Below are 26074 nucleotides of genomic sequence, written 5' to 3'. Positions count from 1 at the left end.
GACAGCCAAGCCGCACTCCTTTGAATCTGACGAATGAAGAGCTAATGTCTCCATTGTGCGTCATGTGATGTTGATAAATTTCGCTCCCACCCCGCCTGAACGTACACGCTCGTCTCTGCCGAAGCCCTGGCTCTGTGTGGATGAAATGTTGACTTTTCAGAAACGCACAATAAGAGCGCGTCAGCGCACAAAGATTCGCACGACGCTGCATGCTAATCCCCGCTGGATGAATATTCAAGCGGCAAAAATGCGCATATAAAAAGGCTGAGGGATTTTATCAGCGTGAGTCACAAAGTTGGACTGTGTCAAGTTGTGAAAGAATAAAAAGAAGGGACCCTGGCTCCTGAGCGAGACTCGGCGTTTGTCAGCAGAGAAATGTTTAATGGAGAGCATTCACTCTGATTCACCTAAATCAGCTCAGGCCTCAGAGGCTGAACAGACTGACAAAAACGAGAACCAACAGGTTTAAGAGATGCCGAAGACAACGGCTACAATAAAAATCATACTGGTTTCTTTTCTTCTTTTTTGGCTTGTTATGTCAGAGTAACAGGAAATTTGAGTTTCGGTGGTAGACCAACTTTGTCATCCTTTATTGATCTAAAACGCACTGCATGTAACCACAGCTCGGTTAGCAACACCCTTCAGTGTGGAAGTCGCTAGTGTGGGGGGGAAGACTCAAAGTTCACCATTTTTAGTATCAGTAGTAGATTCTGATGAAGTCGGGAGAAGGACGAAATGTATGGTTATTTCTGTGGAGGCTCATTGGCCGATTATCCAGGCAGCAACAACAGAAAGCCAGACTTTGATGGGTTAAAGGACATTACATTTCTTCCATGTGTGCCGTGGGCGCCAATTTGTGCCAACTTATTGATGATATTGAACTGGTAAAGAATTGAATTATCACAAGGGAGAGTTTGTCTGGATAACAGTACAGCTGGACGTATCATGAGTAAGTTTCTCCTTTCTAGAATTTTGTTGGTCAAGGATCTACAAGAATCCACAAGAAAACTGGATTGTTAAAAGGAAAAAAAAGGAGGAGGAAAAAAAGGAAATTGTAGGTGAAACGCCAGAAGCCGTGGCTGCCAGAACTACACCGTAAAATTATGGGTACAACATTTTTTCTTCTTTCATGGTTAGACGCCATTGTCTTTGTTGGGGACATGAGGATGTTTTAACTTTTAGGGAAAATAACAGTATTTTTCCTAAAATGATTGTACAAATGTAAAAATTACTGTTTTCACCAAGTAACTTCACATTAAATCAACAATTTTACATCTTTTATAGCTTACAGATTCTTACATGTCACAACTTCACTGCTAAATATACAGATTTTTTTATAGTGTGATGTTTACAGTAAGGGATGATAAGAATGCTAATTGCTAAAACACGATGCTTAAGACAGTATCATTTCGTGTTTCTTTTAAGATAGTTTTACAGTCACCACGCACACATAATGTGATGCCTTTGTTATTATTAACACTTACAGCCTGCAGCAGGAAGCCTAGTATAAAAATATTTTGAACATTAACTGCGGTTCTTAGAGACAAATCAAAAGTGGCATCAGCAGGTTAGACCTTCATGAGAAACTGGAAAAACAGTGCATCTATAAACACAAAAAGTTCAATCTTAGCCTTCTTTTTTAAAAGAAAGTGAAACACGAAAGACGCTGCTGGCCTGCCTCCACTTTATGCATATGCCGAAAACCTCCATTCTCCATGTGTCAGGTAACACCGTCCCTTCACTAGAGTAAGACATTACCTAAGCTGTCCAACAGTGAGTCCATCAAGAGATTATGGTGAGCCTTTCAAAAGGAAACGATACACTAATGTAACAGTCTACCCCCCGTTGACAAGATCCCTGAAACAAACTTTGTGACTGCATTTGCTCATCCGCCGGGGCCAAATTCGATACCTGAACTTCCAACAAATGTGATTATTTTTGGCATCAGAACCAAAACGCCAACAAGGAACAAGTGAATGCAATTACGGACGCTGACTGTAAGAGGAAGAACTGTCACTTTTATTTTATTTTTTCCAAGCGAATTTCACACTGACGGGCTGCATCACCAGTCAGTGGTTCTCCATACGTGCAGCCGTTCACAGCGCAGCCTACGGAGACAAAGAGCGTTTTGCTTGTGAAAGACGTCATTCGAGACGGACACACACCACCCTGTACCATCCAAATCCACAGTAGCTGCTTTTCTTCATGGCTGCCGTCAAACTTGATTAGAGCCGCGGTGATTTAATACTGTTGACGACAGCTGCCATTATTTCCTTCTTGTTATTTTTCCTGACCTTACGCTGCAACAAATAAATGCAAAAACTATAAAGTCACCCCGCCAGATCACAATAGATCCTGTGTAGCTGAGAAAACGCACAGAGTAACTCACAGGATGAGGTCAGGAAACTTTTATTTTTCCCCTTTTTTATTAGTAAAGCAGCCAGAGGATATGAGCCACTGCTGTTTCACAATTCAAACCAGAAAATAATGCTTGTGTGTTTTCATCATATCGTTAATCGCAATAAAGTTACCATGATAAGTTCGATTCATCATTGTCTTGATAAATGTATGATGTTCAAAACCCCCTAAAGCTGTTCATATTGTTGAGGTTGTTGGTTTTACTAACTTTTCTATAAAGTGTATCAATAAATTTGAAAATATGATTTTCAAATCAGTAACAATTAAACATTGTTACTGTGTGCAGAGTTAGAGTAACAAATCACACTTTTTCAAAAGCAGTGTTTATGTTTATAAAGCTGTGATTGTTGTTTAATGTATTGGCTAAAAAAGTAATAACTGCTGCTTATTGTTACTTTTGTTGATATTACAATAGTACTACGAAATAACCAAGTCAATATCACCCATTCTTACATACGTATGTGTCAGTGTAAAAAGGGTGTTTTTTCAAATGTCAACTTGTTGAAATTTTAATTGATAGACTTTTGCTTTGAGTAGAAGCAAAATGACTTGGTTTTTCAGCTTTGCTGCAAAAAAAAAAAAGTGAAAACTTTGGCACGCACCAGATTGCAAGTCATAATTTTCCATATTTTTACGATGCTGCCATGTTCCTCCAATAGCATAGAAATTTAATTCCCTAAGGATGACGGGAGTAATCCTATGGTTGGTTTCCATAATCTCTTACAAAAAAAAAATTCTGGAGATTGATGGATTAGATTATTCCTTTGATGCATCTCCATCGCTGTTGGCAGAGACGCAGCAGAGGGAGTCACTGTGGATATTTTCAGACAAACTGAAGAGTGTGGCCAGCTTTAGCGTTCAGCTAGCCTGACTCAATATTTTGTAAAAAACAACCGGAAGTTTCTGAGTCTTGCGATCTTTTTCAGGTCCGTCTCTACCAGATTTGAACATCTGGGGTCTGATTGGTCGAATCTGATCTGGTGCGATTGGATTATGTTGCTGAGGAGAGTTGACCCTTCACCCCGGTTTCTGGTCTTTTGCAGCCTTCAGCAGCTTTTCATGCAGAATTGTCGTGTTTTTAATAGCTGCATCTAGATTCCAGCTTCCAGAGTCCCCACAGCATGACGGAGCTACCACCGTGGGGAGAATGTTTGCAATGTGACGCATAGCATTTTGTATTCAGGTCAAAAAGTTCAGTTTGGGACAAACTTGACCAGAGTACCTTCTTTCATATGACTATTGTATCCAGTGAAAGGATTGTGACAAACTACTTCTTTTTGTGTTTTTACGGTAGCTTTCATCTTGCCGCTCTTCCATAGAGGCAAACTTTTGAAGTTGGCTTCCTGGCCTTCACAGACCAGCCTTATTTCTAGATATTAAATTACACTCAGGTGGACGTCAGCTACTAACCAGCTGGTCCTTATATGGAGCTGATAGTGTTTGATTCCAGTCATTGGCATCGGAGTAAAGAACGCACACAAGTGCGTACTTTTCAGATTTTCATTTATAAAACCCTCAACATCCTTTCCTTTCCACTTTACTTTTACGCACCACTTTGTGTTGGTTCGACACACTGAAGTTAGCGGTTGTACATGGAGAAAAGTGAAAATGAATGCATGTGGGGACCACTGTATATTTAAGTTTCCTCTCGGATTCCCGCTTCCCAGTAAAAAAAAATAAAAATCTAAATGCAGAGACGAGCGAAACCAGAAATAGCTACACTGTTACAGTATGAATGGCGTAAACGGTACATTTTCGTTTCTCTCCCTCCCGTCTTGGAGGGGATTTACTCGCATAAAGAGCACATTGGTGATGCAATGATGCTGAAGCCTCTGCCAGGAGCTGCTGGAAGCACTTATTTATCCGTTTCAACTGCATTTATGTGGCTTAAGGGTTCCAGTGCTTTTCTTTCCAAGGCACGCACAGGGTTAGACAAACCCAACAAAACAAACCAATTTATTACAAAAATTGGCTGTTTTGGCAAACGGCTGGAGCGAAGCGTCAGCCGCAGCCGGGACTTCAACCTTCTGACGGTTACAGTCGCAAACCTCAAGAAGTTGACCCGTCTCCCCAACGCTCAACTGGAGATAAATGAACACCTCCCTCCCGACAGCTCCTAATTTAATGTCAAAGGTTAAGAGTGACAGCTGAGAGAGTCAACTCCTGGCTCCACATCCACTCTCATTTCTCACACACACACACGCACACACACACACACACACACACACACACACACACACACACACACACACACAGTCAGGTCAGACTGGGACAGACTAAGCGGCTCTGTCATGCAGACTATTTGTCTTTCAGTCAATAGAGTTCCTTTCTCAACCTCTCACCACACCTGCCAACAGAATATGTCTCCCCAAATCTCTTTAACACACAAATCCTGCCCCAAGAGAACCCAGCCATTTAACAGCGCAGGGAGTTTCCCCCTCCTCACCACCCCGGCCCCTCCGCAAACATCGCTTCATGCAGTCAAACCTGAACTCCATCCACAAACGCTAAAAACGGTTCACACCTGAGATACGGCCTGGCATTGATGGCATTCAATTGTAAAAAGGTTTTAAGAGAACTGGAAGCAGATTGAGAGAGTGAGCCTGCCTCTGAAGCTGGCATCGACGAGTTAGCCGCAGTTTAGAAGATAAACAAAGCCCTTCGTAAATAAACAGTGTGGCCAAAGGGGATTGGAAGGGCTTATTTCCGACCCTGGTAAAGGAAAAGGAAGGGATCTGAGTGATACGGTGGAGGGGGGGAGGTGATGAAAACACCGATAGCTCAGGGATAAGTAAGCAGAAAGAGAGTGAGAAGCCTCCAAGGCCAAACTTTGAGATTTTACTCAAACTGGGGGAAAACATAACTCTTGAGCAAATATCTAAATCGTAGACTTAGCCATTCAAAACCACAATCTATCTCACTCAGATCAGCAAGCAAACAGCTTCCACTTTCACTCACCAGAGATCCAGGTTTTAAACCTCTGTTGATTTTATCCCAAGCCTCCGAGGCTCAAATTTTTTTTTGTTGTTTCCCCCCCCCCTTCTTTAATCTACGCATTATCAGCCTCTCAAATAAGCGCTTGGTGTTTCCTGGGGAAAACTCAGTGACAAAAACATGAAAGCTTTGTGAATCGGCTCAGCGACCAACTTGGCAAAATGCTTCACAGCGGTTGCGAAAACGCTCGGCGGACATCGGCGAAGGCACGCTTTAGCGTTATGTCAAGTCAGAATCTTTAACAGAGTCGGTTGTTAGTGACGGCAAGAGGAGTCACAGTAAAACAAGCACATGTTGTCGTGGAGTAGAAGGGACGGGGGGGCGAACACTGAAGGAAAGGATTTTTCATTCAGACGGGTTACGCTTTCTAATCTGTTTGAAAGGTCTGTCATACTGGGAGTAAACATTTATGCACGCTGAGGAACTTAGAGCTAACTCAACTGCAGCTTCATCCATCACATCATGCATTTTGCAGAGGACTCAGCCACCAATGTCCCAATCAGGACTTTTTTGTTTTGTTGTGTTTTTTTGCCCCTGACGCCGAGCGGCGTCATTTAAGACGAGGAATTTGCCAATAAGGCCTGATAATTAACCTCAACGGCATGTTTGGTGAGAACCACACATGGTCTGAATTAGTTTTGTGATTGCGCGGCATTTAACTCGGCAATAACGTCCATTTCTTCCTGATGGCAACAGATATTTTGTACCAGTTGGATTTTTATTATTATTTTTTTATAGGTCAGCCTTAATATGCTGTTCAAACATGGGGGGTTAAACTGGGTCAATAAAGCTACAAGTATAATGTCCCGACAACAAGTTACCTGAAATGCAGTTAAGATTTAATAGCTGTGGTCTTCAATAACCTTCCATTACGATTGTTTTGTGTTGAGCAGTAAGTGGAAGTGCTAAGCTAGGCTAACGCTTTTATGTTTTTGGTGTAATTTTTTTTTTTTTGCTCGTAAAGCTAATCGTTTATTTCAATCAGTTATAGCTAAACCTCTGCAAACAAAACTTATGGGAAAAGTTAATAAATGTATCTATTTATTATGACATTTTGCTTTAAATGTCATAAAATTTAATGACTGGTGCTTCAGCTGCTCTCTATGCATATTCTGGGGGCCACCATGATATGGGAAAAGCGAGGAAAAGAAAATGACACGCTTAGCAAGCCGTCCACACAAAAATCCGCCGTTGTCTTTTAAAAACATGTCGCGGAAACTCGACGAGAACGGATATCGGGAGCAGAGTTTCCTCAATGAAGTCGACCGGGACATCGCCGGTTTTAACGGCACCGCTGTCAGATCCTTTCTGATGGGAGCACAGGCAGGTGTGTACTGCAGGTACCTGGAAGCGCTTCTGGATCTTGTAAGTGCTTTGCTGATGACCAGCGAGGGAGCCGACTGTCGCCTCTGGGCGAGGGTCTTCATCTTCTGAGGGGGCAGACAGAAAGAGCGACACAAAACATGAGTCAGAGCACACGCAGAGATAAAAGTTTGCGTCTGTGTTTTCGGTTACATTCTGTGACGGTAAGGTTGGTGGGGCGGGGGACAGAAAGACCACAGTCAGCACTCTGTGATGCTGTCTGATGGCTGGAAGTTGAGGATTTAAGAGAAAAGGGTGGAGGAAGGGGAGGTTTGTGACTGACAGAAAAAGCAGAAGAGCCAGCAGCAGTGGAGAAGGGGAGGAGGAAATGACACAGACATAAAACATAAAGGTCACAGGGAGTGAAGCAGCATGCAGAGAGTCTGGCACAATCTTTAAGTTTCCCCAGAATTTGTTCTTAAGATGGCTAAAGGTGTCCTCCCTGACAGGGGCAGGCCCGACATCCTCTCAGCTGTAACGACAACCAAACGGTAATCCAATAACGATAAACAAAATCACAACAAGTTACTAACAGTGCAACATAAATTAAACGTGACTCCGGAGCTCATTTTAACCCAGGGCATTCCTGGAACATTCCTGTTTTAGCAGATTTACATGAGACATATAGGCCACTGTCACAAGAGTCCAACATTAAAAAAAAGCACCATTGATGAGCATCACGGGACACCAGACTGAGCGCTCGGAGGGATAAATGATTTAGCAGTGGCTCTTCCAGAACAAGCCAGCTCTCACAGACATTTAGATCATTTTTAGACTTTATCCAGTTTCAGTTTCTGATTAGCTGTAAGCCACAGGCTGCTGCTGCGATCAGATGAGTCTAAACGCAGACCACCAGTCGTGTTTCCTTTTTCAGAAAGGCCCCAGTTGACTTTCGTTTTCTTTTTCTTTGCAAAAATCAAAACTGAAAGAACAACAATCACTTAAAACATAACCTCTTGTTATTTCTGAATGCAATGAATGACTGGGAGGACACGTGCCGTAACTTTAGGGACGCAGAGGGAGAGACGAAGAGACTTGTGAATAGCACGGTTTTTTTGTTTTCTTTTTTGCTGATAGACTCAAGAAGATGAAAAGGAAACCTGACGTGCAAATGCAATTTTACACAACATCGGTTCAATTACACATCTTGCAACACAAAATGAATATTTTGAAGGAAACACAACAAATATCTTTAAAGTCTCTGGAGTCGGGTTAATCCTCAACTTTTCTTTCATGATTTATTGATCAGTAAAACCAAAATAAAGCAAACCATGCCAAGACCTGAACTACCAAAAAACGTGGTTAAAGCACACAGTACTACAAAGGGTGTAAAAGCATAAAACCAATTAGTATGGGTTATGTTCAAAGCAAAGAGAAGACACGCCAGTTAGAAAAGCTACACAAAACATTAATTAAGTAATACACATGACAGATTTTTGCGCACATTTAACCTGGTTAGGTGAGACCTAGTAAATATACCTGCTTTGCTTTAAAAATGCTCTTTTGGAAATGACACTCTGCGCATAGATGCAGTTACCAGTTTTGAACACGCAAGCGGGGGGGGGGCGCTGTTTACAACAAGTTCTCAAGTCATTTCAAGGGGATTCTGCTAAATCTGAGGGAGATATATCTACAATGACAATGGCTACTTCTATAGCAAAAAAAAAAACAAAAACAAAAACGGCTTAGAATTACAATTCAAAAACAATTTGTCTATTTTTGCACATTATTATTGCTAAAATCGTTTTGTAGGATTTTCTCGGTTCAAGTTTGTTTTTCTATCTAAACAATTTATTTGATCTATAAATCAGCAAATAACCTAAGAAAAACCTTTAAAAAGCTTCCCTGGTGTTGGTGGTATGTCACGTTTTTTCTCATTATTGTACTCCTCACAGACTCAAATGTTTCAACATTTCTTCAAAAAAGTGAAATATCTTCTTTGAATTAAGCTCTAATAAAGTAAAAGCAGAGATATCTTTAAAAAAGATAACTTAAACAATTAGTAAATAATGACCTCCAAACATCTCGAATATTTAGATATTCAACATTTTTAGGAACAATTTAGAAAATAACAGGTTTAGAATTTATTTTATAACTATTTCATGTTGAAATATATGATATAGTTTTTACAGTAGAAGTTTTGGCAGCCAAACTCCGTTTTTATTTTTATTTTTATAAACAAATGATCCTTAGTTGACCCTTAACAGAGGTCGAGTGACACGAAGCGCACACCCGAAAATGAGTCCGAGCTCCCCGTTACCTTCTTGTTGTCGGGCAGCGGCTTGCTGTCACTCGTCAGAGAGTCGGACCTGTTCTGTCCCATGCTCCCCTGCTGCGGTGACATGCTTTCCATCAAGGCTGTGTACATCCACGGGGCCGAGCGCACCGGCGATATATTCCCATCATACGAGCAGTAAAGTCCACGGTTTACCCGCCAGAGAGGAGAGTGGGTGGAGGATCCATCACAGAGAAGGAGGAGAAGATCCAACAAAAAGAGCCTGTGTGTGACAGAGGAGCCAGCAGAGCTCCTGACTCAGCACGAGCGATGTTTGGTCTGAGCGCCTATTCCACGGTCTCGCTCAATTCACTCAAATGGTTTGGAGAGTAAGCGAGCTTCCGGTTGGTATTTTCAAAATAAAAGTGCTTTAAAGGCTCACGACTAAGCGTACTTTAACGCATCTTGTATCTACAAATTTTTTTTTTTTTGAGGAAGAAAACGGCGTCATTTTAAAACGCAGAACGGGGAGACAGCTAGCTAGCTAACGGGAGTTTAGTAGTGCGCGCGCACCATGTGCAGAGGATGACGTTCTCGACGCGGTTGTCGAGGGTTCAATTCCCGGTTTTGGCTTCCCCTTTGTCTCTCCTCCCTATTTTACTTTTCAATAAAGGTCGCTAGAGCTTTAAAAAGTAAGCTACATATGTTGTAAATAAAACAGTCGTTCAGCGGGTGCTAGATTTATCAAACATTAAACAGAAAAAAAAAACACTGCAGCAATATTTAAATCTGATTATATCTGATCAAAACGTGCTTTCAAAATGAATAAAAACGAGTTTGTGTGTAGAGAAAGACAATTAAAACCATCTTGGATGTAGAATCAGATGACAAATGAGTGTTTAAGGATAAGAAGTCGTTTTATTTACACTTGCTGTGACTCTTGTGTGGTGTGTGTGGGTGTGGGAGATTTGCTTTGTTTTGAGTGTAAGGTCTCAACTGGGGTAGGTGGGGGCAGGCTTGATTTTGAGTGTTTTGGAGATGAAAAAAATTAGCTGAAAAATATTTACAACAACATATGATTTATATTTCCTAGAACCTTCTAATCATTTAGTGAACACGTTCTTGGCTTTTATTTTGAAAAAAAAAAGAGCAGGCCTAATCTAAATAACTTGACACAACTGATCGACTGACTGAGGAGGGCTTGCGTGTGAGTGTGAGTGTGTGTGTGCAGTCAGTTCCATATACATAGAAGCATTCCTAGACTACATGGCAGTGTGGTCCAGTCCAGGTGTAAGAATGCACTGCCTGAGCCAAGAATAACAGGAGTGATGAGGAGGAATGTTGCCAGTAGTTTTTTTTTTTTCTTTTTTCCACATTTCATGACGTACTCATTTGACTTATAGGAGCTGCCACAGTAAACCTCACTGTAGGAAACCTTCCTGGGAGGAGGAGAGTGTTTACTCTAAGAAGTTGGAGGGAAATCTGAGAGCACAGCCCTTCATGAAGTCTGTAGCTGGACATGCAAGTTCGTAGTTTCAGGATTTTTGATTCTGATCGCTAAAACTCACTACTTTAATGGTAAGGAACCCCAGGAGCCTATTGCGACAATAATTATTATTACCTTACAGGTCAGACACGTGTGGAATGACAAAGGAATAAATATGCTAACAAATGGGTTTTTTTCCCCCCACTTTTTAAAACATCCCTCCATCCATTTTCTTTACACCCTTGTCCCTAAGTGGGGACAGGAGGGTTGCTGGTGCCCATCTCCAGCTAACGTTCCGGGCGAGAGGCGGGGTCACCCTGTCGCAGGGTAACACAGAGACAGACAGGACAAACAACCATGCATGCATGCATGCACGCACGCACGCACGCACGCACGCACGCACGCACACCTTGGGACAATTTAGAGAGGCCAATTAGCCTGACAGTCATGTTTTGGGCTGTGGGAGGAAACCAGAGTACCTGGAGAAAACCCACGCATGCACAGGGAGAACATGCAAGCTCCATGCAGAAAGACCGGGGCCGGGAATCGAACCCAGAACATTCTTGCTGCAAGGCAACAGCTCTATCAACTGCGCCACTGTGCAGCCCACTTTTTAAAACAATTAAAGTAAAATACTTCCATTAGCTACGATAGTGAAGCCCTAGCTGGAAGTTACTGTACATTAATATAGTGAGATGTATCCAGTTACAGGGTCTATAAGCCTTTATGTGTTTATTTAAATGAGAATTTACATTTTAAAGCTCTTTGCAAAGAAAATATTGTGGATTTCTTTGGTAGAGCAACACAAAATATTGCATATAACCACGAGGTGGAAGGTTGTCTACAACCAAAACTCAACAGCTTAGAGTTCATTTTGTATTCAGTCCTCTTTATTATGACACCTCCAAATAAAATCCACAGCAGCCACAAAAAGAGTGCAAAAGTCACCCTGAACCCATCATCTGCATGGTGACAGAAGCATCGGGATCTGGGGAGCTGGAGTTTAATAGGAACTCATTTCAGTGCAGCTCTGAAACAAACGGCTGCAGAAGACTTGTAATCGGGGATGGAAATTCAATTTCCAACACAACACTAACACTTAACTACAATGGAATGTTTTAGGTCAAAACGTATTCACGTTTTAGCATGGCCTAGTCAAAGTCCAGACCTAAACTCAACTGAAAATCAAGTAAAAAATATTCTGTTTGTAGATGTTCTGGAACAACTTAACTGAGCCTGATCTAATTTTCAAAGATAATGAGCAAAAATGTTAATCTCTTACAGTGAAAAGCCGGTGGAGACAGTTGAGTGCCCTCCATCCCAGATCCCCTCCCCAAAAAACTGCAGATATGTTTACATCAAAGTAATAACTGCACACGCTTTCTGAAATTTCTCTTTGTAAGAAATGTTGAACACCATCATGTCGTCTTGCTTCTTCTACTTCCTCTTTCCTGCGTCTCAATAAAACGCACGAGAGGTCGTGATTTTAAAGAAGAAAACTTTAGAAGTATCAAGGGATCTGACCTCAAAATTCTCTCATTATAGACGAATAACAAAAATATGCATTCTTCTTTTGTCATAAATCTATTGCTATTTTGCTCCCCAACTTTGTAGGGATAAACAGTTCAACGAGATTCGAGCATACAACGGAAAGTTAGGGAAAGCTCAGTACAATGTAAAAGAACCAACCACTATCTCCCATTCACAAATTCGAAGGTATGCGTCAATTGTTTTAGCTTATCTCTCCTCTGAAAAGTGGTTTGCTCAGGATGATAAGAGCTCTGATAGCGCTCAGCCGTCCTCTTTGATCCAAGACGACGGCTGAAGATCACCGGCTTCTGTTGAGGGAATTTAGTCTCTCATTACAGACGAATAACAACAAAAATATGCATTCTTCTATAGCAAAAACAGCCTCAGGTCCAGCAGGCCGGACTTGTCTTCGGCTGCGACCAGCTTTTTGAGGTCGTGACTGCGGTGTGTGATGCTCTTTAGGGAGATCCGAAGCAGAAAAAAAAGCCAGGGTGTGTCAGAAATGTGGTTGGAAAACGTCACTGGCTGACCATAACTGACTCCGTGCTGCACCGTGTTGTTCCAACCTCTTAAATGTTCCACTTTGTAAGTGGCTGAGAAACAACAATAAAAAGAAAAAAAGCAACGCTTTGTTTCTTCTAGTTCCCATAGCAAAATCAACACATCTCCCCATGATAGGTTTAAAACCTAGGTTCTGTGAAGCCACATTTCACCGTCACGCCGAAAACTCCACCGTTCTCCTCGGAGCTTGAATCCGGATTAGTCGAGTCACTCGAGGTCAAGGAGAAACTGGAAGCCTACTCGTTCGGGATTCTCCCCCTTCAATGAAGGACAGAGAATCAATGACGCCCTTGTTAACATCAGCTGCAGTTTCCTTTGAAGTGCGTCTAGAAGAGAATGCCTTTCTTCACGCTTGGGGAGGTCAGCTATTGCAAACCCTGAAGCCAGGGAGAGTCTTGACTCGGACCGCAAACGGTCGATACCAGACGGAGAAAATGAGCTGGAGGCAGTCCAGAACCCAGTCCAGAACTTCTAAGACTGAAACGATTAATCGAATTAATCGCGATTAATTGTATAAATCAAATTAATCATGATTAATCGATCATTAAAATAGCCAACTAATCTAGCAAACGATTAATTGTCAATTGGAATGAGCATTCAAAATCGGCCATTCGCTGAAAAAAAACTAAACATTTGGAGAATATCCAAGCCAAAACTGCGCAAAAATTTGCGATTAAGATCAGAACAGCTACTCAAAACTCGTCAAGTGGCATTGTTTTAGCTTCAGCCAATTAAAATCTTTATTTGATTTTTTTGTTTGCTGAAAAACCCCCAATATATTCAGAGCTGTGAATAAGCTAAAATTGTACAATGAATATGCGTTCAAGACAAAAACAACTACCCAAAGCTCCTCAAGTGGCATAGTTTTCATCTTCGCCAGGTTCAAACAGCTATTTTTATTTTCTTTATTTCCTGTAAACAACAACATATTCAGAGCAGCCAATAAGCAAAAACTGTACCATAAATATGTACATTTGCATTTAAGATGAAAGCAACTAGTCAGAACTCCTCAAGTGGCAAAATTTTAGCTTCGCCAGGTTTAAATGTTCAAATTTGTTTTTTTCATTAGTTGGAAGAAAAGACCCAACTTATCGAGAGCAGTAACGAAGCCCAACTGTACAATAAATGTATAAATTTGTGTTTAAGATAAAACCGACTACCCAAAATTCGTTTTAGCTTCAATTCTGTAAAAGAATAAATCATTAAGCACCTTTTGCCAGGCAATTATTAATTGGTCAGCAGATCAGCCCTACTCTGTACTGATATCCAGTCGAGCAGAAAGAGTTGCTCGTTTGCACAGAGATTGGGTGTTGTGGTTGTACTTTGTACTGTAAACACACTTACAATACGGCTGTATGTTTACATTAAAAAAAAACCCATGCACGAAGACAAACATGCGCTCATGTGGGAGGGAGGGGAAAAGCCACAAGGATGTGACGAGTGCTTCTGGAGTCAGGATCGGACCCGTGACGGATGGAGCGAGGGAGGGGAAGATGACCGGCTGATGACGGAGGTGTCTCAGTCAGACAGGGAGGTGCTGCGACCCAAAACGGCATCGGCTGCAGCGGTTCGGACGCCTCCACTGCCCAAGCTGCCACAACCGTCACCGCTGCTACTTTAAGAAGGCAGACTGCCATGATGCCAGCCAAAAATAAACACCCCACTGCTTCCCTTTCTTTCTTTTTTTGTTGTTTTTTTTTCCCTCTGAAAAACATAATCGTGGAGGTTTCTGGCTGACAAATGTTTGAGGCATGGCTGTGAAAATTATGGGTGAGATTACATCTGGAGGGGATTATTGCTTTATTTTATATATATATATATATTTTTTTTTTTTTTTTTTATTTTGTTCTTTACTGTTTCTCAATCATAAGGGTTGTGTAAAACTTCAGTGTCTGGTTACCCCAAACAGATTAAACAGCCGAAAATGATACAATTGTTGCTGTATTTTGTCTGAGTTGTCAAAAATAAATAGGTGAACAAAAATGCCTTTAGAGTTTTGTTGTTTTAACTTTGAGCAAACCTATGATGGATAGCGAAAAAGTGCTGGGCTCAGAGTATAGATGATTAAAATTGTAAAAAATTGTAAGAAGTCATTATATATTCACATTACACTGCCCTTACGACCCTTGCTATGTAGAATTTATTTTCTATTTTTTAAAGTTTGTCCTTCTTTGGTTCCATTTAGCTATAAGCTATTTCACAACTTCCTATTTCTCAGTGGTAACCGGTGGGATCATGGGTTCTGCGCGCTTTCAGAACGTGCAGCTGGGATAATTGGCACCAAAAAGGGGCGGAGCTTACAGATGCCTCCGTTCATATAGGTTTTGTATTTCAGTAAGGTATTTTCTCGCCATCAGGCTGATCTTTGTCTCCCATTCAAGCTGTCCTACCGCACTGAATGCTTGAAACACTACCGAGTCTGTCAGATCACATAACTATGTGACGACATTCCATCTTTAGAGTTCATAGCGGTTAAAGATCTGGGACTACAAAAAAAAAAAAAACTGAAAAAGAGAAATAGCTTGATTCTCCCTCCCAACGAGTGGAAAGGGGCTACTCTGTATTTATAGCATTTCTACTTGTATTTTAAATAAATGCTAAATATTTTTACACGCTCTCACTTTTGCATGTTACATTTGTTAATTCTGTCAGTGTCTGACTCGGGGATGAGATCTCTGTCTGACTCTCCAAACATAAATGGATCTGGCTGATGTCCAATGCAATTAGGGTTCTGACAAATTGTGACTGTTTCACAATTTTTTTAACCACAGTTAAAAAAAAAGAAGAAAAAAAAAGAAACCGTTCCTTCAACAAACATAATTTGTAGATTTCCAAGTTTGAAAAATCTAAAATTTGCAAGAAAAAAATCGTGGACATTTTTTTCATTCTCAAGTCAAACATTTTTGACTTTTATTTTTTGCTTTTGGGAGAAGGATAGATACATTAGTAACCACCAGTCTACCTCACCCCTCAACCCAGACAGAGAAAACAGAAAAGTCGACATCCAGCGGACTGCTGTTTTTAACTTTTATAAAGCAGTTTTTCACACCGAAATATAATAATTCTCTGATTCAGCAACACATCTTGTTATTTTTATCAAGGCAAGATTTTCTTTTGTAAAGTTCCTGTGCGGCAAAAGTTGTTCAGTTGTTCATCTAGCGATTCATGTCCACTTCTTGAAAGTCCGGCTGTTGAATGCACAAAATTTTGGTAATTTTTTTTTTTGTTTGTTTGTTTTTGTTTGTTGCGTTTCTGCCGACCGTAAACTCTTAAACTCTTTGCTGACTTTTTCTAACGGTTTTGGAACATCGACTTTCATGTAGCAGATGAAACCCCCAGGATTTCCCCACATTCATGTTACATAACACTTCACCTCTACGTTACAATGCTCATTGTTCGCAAAACCAAGGAAGATCGTGTTTGGGGAACATAATAAATCTGGTGTTTAAAACAACTGACCAAGACACACATGAAGAACCACTTAAATCTTCGGCACAAAGCTGAATAAACCTCCGTGAAGTGATTACGTGGTCAAAACTGTCCACCTAAAACTATTCCAGAGTATAACGTTACATTAATAGTGCTCTTTAAAAAAAAGGGAAATTTGAGTGAAAGCCTGGTTTTTAAAGATGTCGGGGGCTCAGAAGCCCCGACATCTGTTTACTCCTTTGGGATTTTATGAATCCAGCTCTTAAAGCCACCGGGACAAACACGGTGAATATAGGATGATAGGAATTTCACCACTGGCCTATGCTACAACCAGCGCATCTATCTTTCTGTTTCTCTCGCTTCGTCTAAATATTGCGGCGTGGATTGGCCCAGGCACGTCAAGCCTAGGAGACGTGCGGAGGAGCCGGACGGAGGCTCCCCCGCTGAACAAAGCCCACGGCGGGAGGAAGGGAGGGATTCAGGTAGGAGGGAGAGAGAGACGACGTCCAAACGACACAGCGCTTGGATATGGAGGTTGCGGGTTAGCTGGCAACAGCTTCAAACCAAACCTCAAGTGGTATGACGTTTTAAGGGCTCTCTTTAAACCCTCTGAAATAAACACGGACATTCTGGTGAATTTTATCACATTAAAACCACATTAACCCAGATAATGTGCAACGAGATTTAAACAATTTGCTTCTTTTTTGTGTTTTTGTCTTTCTTGGGGGAGAAAAAAAGCCTCTTGGCAATGAATGTCTTAATTATTTCTGACTCGGACACCAAAACTGGAACTTATTGTGGCGTACAAGATAAACAGAACAGTGGCATGCTAAAGTAAAATGTTATAGTCGAAGCTGATGGGAAGATGGATTCAGCTAAACTCAAGAAGAAAGCCTGTTGGCGGTTGGAAAGGGCTTGAGAAGGGAACAAATACATGTTGAATTGTTTAATTTTAAACGTAAATATATAAATATAATCTCCCACAATGACTGATGTAAACGGCTTTTGTCGGGAAAATCAATTTCACATCAGTTTGAAAGTCTAACAGATTCATAAACACAAAAACGAAGGGCGTTGTATCCATCATTTTTGTATGTTGTAGTTTTTATAAACACACAATAAAATTCCAGCTACAGTTTTTCTCCATTCATTACCATTTTTATTTATTTCAGTAAGCAACTATTTTTCCGATTTCAATTTTTGTTATTTTGATCATTTTACTTTTATACCTTTTATACTTCATCACAACCACATTTATACTTATAAATATGAAAAAGCTCAGAGAGTTGAATACTTTTGGAAGGTGCTGTATGAAAGCGTGCAAAAACAGAGAGCTATTTTATGTATTTCTCTGCAGCCTGAAGGCCAAAAGGAAAACAAAGGTACAATGCAGGCTTTGGATTAGCACCACTGAAGCTAAATTGATCTTGTCTGTGTTATGGTACATAAACAATTTCAGATCTTCAATTTTCTTATCCAACTTCTGCACTGGTGTCCATAAAACAAGTACTAATGGCTCAAAATGTCTTCTTGACACTCTTGAACTCTTGTGAGGACTTTATCCTTCCTGAGACAGAGTCACTCAATGAGTCAGAAATACAGAGAAATAAATCAGAGAAACAGACGGTCTAAGCTTGGCTGTTGGTTTGTAACATCTGCTCTCTTATTAGACACACACACCCACACACACACACATATACGTTCACACTCATATAGGCCCTTCCTCCCCATTCTTGCAGACCTTTTAACCCTTCTAATCTGATTAGGACTGTGGTCCTAAACATTGAGGATTCGACTGACACACTGCAGCTTGAAGAGGATTGTGGTTGTCATGACTGTATCACTCCGACTGACATCTAGAGACAATACTACACAATATAAACTTGCAAAAGTAATCACATCCCTTTAATTTTTCCACATTATGACGCATTTGGTTCCTCGTCGACTCTCAAGTCTTTCTGGTTTTTGTTTTTTTAAGTTTTATAAGCATTTTCTACATTGAGCTTCATCAAGTCCAACCAGCTTCTCCTGAGCACAAGCATCCCCATGGCAACGTTTTGGCTCCATCTTCCATGTTTAAATGACAGATTGAACAGAGTTGAGATGTTCTACGCTTTGGATCTTGTTGTACCTATATAACTTCACAACCACCTCCCTGACCTTTGGTCTCCACGATGTTGTTCTCTAACAAGTGCTCCAAAACGATCCGTCTCTAAAGCCTTCAGCTGTTTTTATGCTCATAGTGAAATGAAGTTGGACTCTTTTTCACGATGGGTGACTTGTGAAGTTGATTGCAAAAACTGAGACGTACAAATAATATTCCATTTATCCTCTTTGCAAGTATGTCCATGCATCCATCCACCCAGCCAAAGAGTTGTTGGCTTTGTTGTTTTAGTTTTTCCACTGCTCCGAACACTGGTGGCATGCGAGCATTTGTTGGAGAAAAATGGCAGCTTTCAATCACAGAAATTAAAGCAACACCGTCTGGATAAGTTATGTAAAGGGGCAGGTTTATGTAAAATGGTTTTTTGGGGGCTTTACATCATGTTTTAATGTTATTCCCTCATCAGAAACATACCTGGAGAGTTGCTTTGATTCTTTGTTGCGTGTTTGAGAAATCCTTTAATCTCCATTGCAACCGCAAAACGCCTGGGTGGACCCTAGCGCCGCCTTTGAGATGAAACTCCTCCTCAGAGGTAAAGCTTCCAATCTTGCGCCTCACAGAGAAGCCCTCCCCCACTCAGCTCCTTCAGACTAGCCAGCAGCTATTAGCAAACACCTGGTGGAACCGAGGATCAGCTGAGCTTATAGGAGCTACTTCTCAGTGCAGCGCTGCTAAAATCATTGTTAGAGTTAATAGAGGAGTGCTGTTGTGGTGACTTCTCAAAACAGAGTTTCTTAAAGAGACAAGAGGAAAATTTTAAGGTGTTAAATTAGGTAACGTAGTGCCTGGATTATGCTATAAAATGACACCATGTGCCTGGAAAACACACAATTCTGTTGCATAAGCCGCTGTTATCCAGACTTCTCAGACAGACCAAACAGTCCCACTCATGTTAAATTACTACACTGTTTGAAATGGCGGCTTTTCTGATTTCCTGTACAAAATGGCTGTGCTACAGATGTCAACCTAGCTTTGCATAAAAATTAATAAGAAAAAAATTGAGTTTATCTGTACTTAGCTCAACAATAGGTTCATGATAATCTCATCTCATTAAGGAAAAATACAATGTTTTTATTGCTCCTACCTGTAACTACGACTTTCTTCCTCGAAAAAAGCATTTGACGTGTGAAATTCAATAGCATATTACATCCATATGAGATGTAACATGCTATTAAAGTAACAATAACTTAGCTATTTGAATCAATTTGTGCTCTTCTGTCTAGCAAAGGATTTAATCACAATGTTACCCTTTTCCCAGGACCTCTGCATCAGGATATTTGCTGATTTGTTGATTTTTTGTTTTCTTTTTCTGAAAAGGAATTCTACAAATGTTCTTGTTTTGTCCTTGCACGGTCTCATTCCCCAAGAGCAAACTGCGGCAAACAGCTCATTTCTGCTCATCTCCGGGGAGAAAGCAACTATTCCGTCAGACAGTTATTCAAGAAATGCTTCCTAGCAAAATGTTGCCCACGGGGACACGTTGACATGTATGAGTGAGACATCCAAGCTGATGGACATCACAGTTTCCAGTACTAGCATCAGAAGGAGCTGATGTTGTACTGCCCTCGTTTAGAAGCTATAAATTCATCCAACTTATTACAAAAATAAAAATCTTAGTGTCACTTCTTTTCATAATGGTAGTTGTAAATTATATACAAAGAGAAATTTTTGTACGTAACGCTATACCCCAATGCTACAAAATAATGTAGCAGAATGCTATACATTTTTAAACATTTATAGCTTAAATACTTAAAAATCTAATTGATTTAATTAATGACAAAAAAAGAAGATGATCACATGCTTGTCATTGAAGTTAATGTTGCAACTTAATGGAAATAGTTTCATTCAGCCCATGAACTCAATGTAAACGGTTCAAGCAGGTAAATTTTCATGCGAATGTCACGGGTCAGTTACTGAAACTAAATAAACAAAATCTATTTCTGTCTCAGAATTTGAAGACAAAAATGTGCTTCAATAGTTTTACCTAACTTTTTGGAAACCGTAGAACATACCCACGACGGCTTTTACAGAAAAATCTTCCGAGGTGAAGACAAGAATTGGCTTTGTTTCAGTCTCTTATCTACAAAGAAGCCGTTCGCTTATCAGAATTTACAGCTGAAGAGACTCTGGGGAACGGAGAAATGTGACAACTGGAAGCAAGGATTTCTCTCAAGCAGTTTGACCTTTGTGCAGAGGATTATTTGGTCAGTTAGAGACAGTGTGCAGAAGCTCTTTGTCTCAGACTAATGTTGGTTTTTTTGTTTTTTTAAAACCTGCCAACCCATTAATCCGCTGGCAGCAAAACAGGAAGTAACACTTTCAGGAGATCTGCCTGAAGCCGCCTCTTTATTTTCACCAAATTAAAAGCATGTAATAGCACTGGTGCTTTCTGTAAACAAGTCCAAATGGACGGAATAGCTTTAAGCAAACCTTTATCTTCAGCAGCACATTGATTTAAGGGGAAGTCGTAGCTCGCTCTGACGGAACGGATCGCTTCAAATCTTTCATCGGCGATTGTCCAATCAATCAATCTGGTCTCCTGCAAAGCAGCAAGCTGAGGGAATATTGTCGCAGGCCACAGAAAACTATTCAATATATGCTCATATCCGGTCCAGCGGCTAAGCCCTCCGCGGGGGGTTTAAACTGGTGACCCCATCAGGCCCGCCTGCAGCAGCTTGTCAAGAAAGACTCATTAGAAAATATTACTTCCTTTGCTGTCATCGGAGGTCATTTGTTGTTGTCCAGGATTAGATGTTTAGCAACTCCATCAAAATTAAAAGCACAATTTTAAAGGTCGTGACATTAGGTTTGCTTATTTTTGTTTTCTCTGCTCTACAAATGTATACTTTTTGAAAGGTAGCAGCTGGTAAGAAGAAAAAACATGTTTTTTTCTTAAAGAGATTTATGCATGAATGTATTTCCATCAGAACATTTTGCTTGGTTACTGCAAAATATTTTTTTTTAAATCAGTTGCTACTACGTTCATAGATTTTTTTTTCTTTCAGATAACTTGAACAGTGAGCAGTACCTGTCAATGTTTTCACATTAAAATTTATTTTATGGATGTTACTCGCTTTGTCCCTTCAGTGTTTTTGTAGTTTTCCCGTTTTGGGGCATTTCGTGCCACCAGGTTTTGTCGACTCACTCTGGTGTTCTGAAGAGGGTTTCAGTTTGAGAACCAAAAAAAAAAATCTGACGTAATTTTCTTTGAGCTACTCATAGTCCGCATCATTAAAATGTGGTTATGTGACTCCATTAAGTACTATTCCTTAGCGGGAGGCCACGCTGAGCTGGTTCAGGTGATAAAAACGTCACTTTGCATCAGAGTCTGCCAGCCAAAACCAAGACCAGACCCGCAATTAATGGGAAATAGGTCGCAATACCAAACTCTCAGAAAATAATGGACGGATAAATTAAGTGACATACGGTTGGATCTTATTGTTTTTATGATTATTCCGTAATTTTATAACGGTTTAAGAGCATGGGAATCAAACAGTTTGTTTGCGGTCAAGAGATGGAAGAAAAAAAGACCAAATGGGGATTTGAGTTAATGAGGGAGCACATTCATTATTTAATTTAAAATTTGCTAAAAAAACATCTGTCATAACCATTAAGCTACGTAACTTTTTCTTTTTAATTCCTAAAAAAAATTAATAAATAAAAATTGAAGTTTTATTTAAAGTATGTTAACAGTTTTATTTCTATTTTGGAGGTTGCGCTGACACAAGAGTGATGTGCGTCCACCTGATCTGTTTGAAAGAGGATTTCTCAGAAGGACCCAGACGGCTGCTGGTTTCCATTAGATGGTCACGTCAATAACGTGTCCAAAAAGCACAGCGGGGTGGAAGCGCGCCCTTCTGGTCTCCACAGGAGCTGCCAGACATGCAGGTCAAAAAGAAGAAAAAAAAATCAATCAGGCACTTTAAGAGAAAAGGACGAGTGTGTCTGTGTCCTCCTCTCTAGCTGCTTCTCCCCGTCGTCGGCCGAGCAGCGAGGGGTTTCGTATGTTCGTTAGTCCGTGTGTGTCACATCCGTCGGCGCTGACAATCAAAGACGCCGTTACTGCTGCCAGCCGAGTCTTATCAGCGCCACGGAGGGTTAAAAGGTGCAGAGGTCAAGGCCCGCATTCCACCGGAGGTCAGGATTAGCGGGCCCGTAATTACAAATCTAATCAAGGTAGATTCTTACTTCTTTAGATTGTAATATTTGTGCGATACTCTCCAAACCCAACTTGGATTTGAAAAAGGGGATAACTCTTCCGATAAACACTTCCCACAAGCAACATTCAGGATTTAGGAGCTGACCTTGATGGAGAAATATTAAATTTTAAATAAATTTCAGGAATTTATACACAATCTATAGAAACATGAATTTCCTCAAAGGAAAGGCCTCTTGTACCAGAATGTATTGATAAAACCCATCAACAAACTACTACAATATTAATAAATAGCTGTATGCTTTCAATAGGTACATCTTAACATTAAATAATATTAAGCATTTTTTGTAATGTAATTTGGCAAAGTACAGATAAAAATAGTTTTGATTTGATTATTTAAATAGTAATTAAGTATACAACAGTTTTTGAAGGTTTTTTTATGTGGCTAAAAGCTATGAGTTTGAGTTTGCTTGTTTTTTTTTCCTTTTTGTAACACTATGTAGAGGCAATAAATCTCATACAGTTGGAAACCTGTTTATTTCCCCTCAAATGCTGGCACATTTGTTAGGAAAAAATCATTTGTGGGTAAAGCTGTAGAGCTGTGAATGGCTACACCCATGAAAAATGTTCCCTTTTGATGCCAAGCAGCTTTTTGGCAGAGGCAGTGTGACGGTGTGAGAGGGAGTCTCATTCACACGAAAAACGAGACTTTGGCATCATCGCTATGTCCTTTTAAATGATGACGTTGCTCCAGGATTTATATTTTGCAACCGAGTGACACTTGATGAACCAATGAATTATCACTGATGTCACATTCAACATATTCTCAACATTTTATCAAAAGTTTTGTGCTTTTCCGCCACACAATGACATTTATTTCGAAAGAATTTTCCTCTGAACAATTTCTAAAAAGCCGCCAAATGTTTTAAAAAGCAGCTCAAATTTTAACAACCCACCTAAACGTTTTCTTTTTCCACTGAAACCTCAACAAAGCAGGCCAACTGGAAGCTAGCTAACAAGGTGACAGAAGCTAAGGCTCAAAACCGCAAGCGCGTTTTGACGACATGAATAATCACAGCGCCATCGAGTGGCCTGGCATGACAGCTACAGCAGAGCCATGCTTGTCTCTGCGGTGCCGTCTAAATACTTCCCCCCTAAAAAAAAATTTAAAATACCGGCAATTTTCAGGCGGTCTCGTATAAACGCAGCTCCAGATTATCCTGTAAGGTTTTATATCTTGTCTTGTAATACCCTGAAATTCCTCTGAGAGTTGCTGGAGAGACTAGAGAGGGATGTTTGGGGTTTCCTCTTAGACCTGTTGCACCTGTGCGTCATCATGACTTGATTTCCAATAAGCGGAAGACAGGCCAGGTGATTTTGTTTTTCTCAGTGTCACCCAAACCCTCATGAAAAAGACTGGGTGACAAAAAGTGAAACCTCGTCCTACCAAATACAGCAGAAGTGCAAGGAGACGGATGACTAACAAATATATAATCACGTCCAGCTGGAAACATAAGTCATCCTCATATTTAGATCTCAATTATTCATACATTTGGTTGTGAAATAGCTACATCCAGTCATTGTGAGAGTGACAGCCTTGAGGAAAGCTGTTTGGAGAGCAAAACTCCCTTTTTTTTTTACCTCTTCCCTGGTTTCACTTACTCTGGAAAAACAGCCAAGGCCCCAGTCTGGGTTTTATTAAAAGGCATGGACATGTGTGCGCGGTTGAGTTTGCATGTAGTAATGAGAGTGGATGGTGCATCTTGGTTACACAGGACCCAGAAATAAACCAGGATCTGAGCCAGAATTACCAGTGTGGCGCAAACTCCCCCCATTTCTGGACACAATTAACCCTGCTTAGTTAAAGAGTTAACACACACACACACACACACACACAAACTGTATACCATGGCATACAAACCCAGAAACCACATAATGACTACACACACCCTACATCACAAACCGGCTCTCCTTCCATTTTGCTTAAAAGGGGAAACATTTACGACCAGACTAAAGAACGAGAGATTGGGATATCTGCTAAAGTCTGTTATTGTTAATTTGTCGAACATCCAGTCATGTGACCTGTCAAAACAAAGCGGTGCAGAAACGTTCAGCTGAGAGCCAAACGTAGATAGAGTTTCTGGCCCGACGCCCTCAAACACATCAGCCCTGCTGTGTCAACATCTGGCAGCGTGGTTAAACATGCACAAAGTTTCACCGCATGTAAACCTGACAACCTCATTCTCACTCGTCTAATAAAGTTGATGATCGAAAGTTCAAACATCTGATTTTTTTTTTTTGACAAAGAATGGTGATGTTTTTCATTTTACTCTGAGGATGTTTTTTAAAGCTATGAAATGATGCATCAAACACCTTCGACAAAACGTAAGCTAAATGATCAAACGGCATCTTACAGTTTGATTTTTGGAAGTATTTCAGTAGCGATCGAATCCAATGCGGCAAAGAACAGCATTGAAAATGTGAACTAACTTGACTGTGATCTTAAATATATGTTTAAAAGCTTAGTTGACCAGCCACTGTTCAGTACACCTTGCCTTTTGTTTACATTTTAACTTTTTTTTAAAGTAAAAATCAACCGATCAATCAACTTTAATCTGTAGCACCTTTCAGCAACAAGGCATTTCAAAGTGCTTCACACCACAAAAACACAAAAAGACAAAGTCCCAGGACACACAACTGAAACAATTAGGCTACATTTTGCTGTCGTTACACATCAGAATGTTGATTAATATTTCATTGATTATGTTTCAAGAGCAACTCTAAACAGAGGCGGAGGGGTTAATCTAGATTTAAAGGCACTCAGTGTTTCGGCTCTTTGTACAGTAGTTCCACCATAAAAGCATAGAAGCATTTCTTCTATGCACCACAAATGCTTCTGTACATCTGTGGTGCATAGAAGCTGAAATATTTATGTCATTGTAGAAATCATATTTCTCTTTGACATTAAAGGTTTCTTTGTCATTGTTTTGTCAAAGAAAAGTCACATTTTATTGATCATGACTGATTTGTAAAAGCAATAAAAGGGTAAAAAGGGGGTGACTACTTTTGTATAGGTACACTATATGCATACCTACACATGCTTAAAGGACATTAGTAAGAACAACAATAAACATAACGTCCTCTCCACAGCAGATCTTATTTGATAAAATGTAAAGTAGGTTTAGTTTCTGGCCAAATCGGGGAGAGTCGTACTTTTTAGTGTGAAAACATGACTATTGCCCCGGTGCCTGGCACATACAAAGAGCAACAAAATGTTTATTTTGTGCCCTGAATGGCAATTAAAACGCCCAGTAAAAATACTTTAGCAGACCCACTGAGTTTTACAGATGGCACTTGTTTAATCAGATTGAACTCCACCAAAAGTAATATGAGCTTGTGTTGGTAAATAAAACATAATTGGCAAGACATAAATTTCTTTCCCACACTAGTCTGTCGCTTAAGCAATTATTGCAACGTTAATTTGAATTCCTTAAGATAAAGTCCCAAAAAACCTTGAGAAATTGCGGTAGATTATCGTAGCAGTGCATTGAACGTCCCATAAAATTAGGATAGTCCTTCATACTGCGATCAATACAGTGATCATCACAGCTTTAAAATGAGCTGAGATGTTTTATCAATCCATATATTATTAAACCATGACCAAATACTTGTAACTTTCCCTGTAAACTTTGCTGGGTTTTTTTTTATCTTTGTGCACATGCTGCAGATGCTAATCCACTATAAGATTAGCTTTTGTGC

The 26074-nt window shown here is 40.3% G+C and overlaps 1 protein-coding gene and 1 long non-coding RNA gene across 5 annotated transcripts in view; one reads left to right on the top strand and one right to left on the bottom strand.

The window, feature by feature from the left end:
* Positions 1-26074, bottom strand: part of arhgap20 (Rho GTPase activating protein 20) — an 89026-nt gene that overhangs the window by 27511 nt on the left and 35441 nt on the right. For 3 of the 4 annotated variants that reach the window (XM_081600263.1, XM_081600274.1, XM_017303723.2), the window contains one exon: positions 6757-6842. In XM_081600263.1, coding sequence (XP_081456389.1) covers positions 6757-6839 — 83 coding nt within the window. In that variant the 5' untranslated portion in view covers positions 6840-6842. Of the gene's footprint in view, positions 1-6756; positions 6843-9034; positions 9360-26074 lie in introns of those variants that run through there. The other variant, XM_008431948.3, reaches the window with a different exon arrangement.
* The window catches only part of LOC145549055 (uncharacterized), a 66007-nt gene continuing 41300 nt past the window's right edge, over positions 1368-26074 (top strand). The window contains exon 1 of the long non-coding RNA XR_014084981.1: positions 1368-2397. This is a non-coding gene — a long non-coding RNA (uncharacterized LOC145549055). The remainder of the gene's footprint in view (positions 2398-26074) is intronic.

Source organism: Poecilia reticulata, chromosome 2 (genome assembly GCF_904066995.2).
Source record: "Poecilia reticulata chromosome 2, P_reticulata-male-v2, whole genome shotgun sequence".
NCBI classification, from domain to species: Eukaryota; Metazoa; Chordata; class Actinopteri; order Cyprinodontiformes; family Poeciliidae; genus Poecilia; species Poecilia reticulata.
This window is presented reverse-complemented; position numbering and strand designations above follow the sequence as displayed.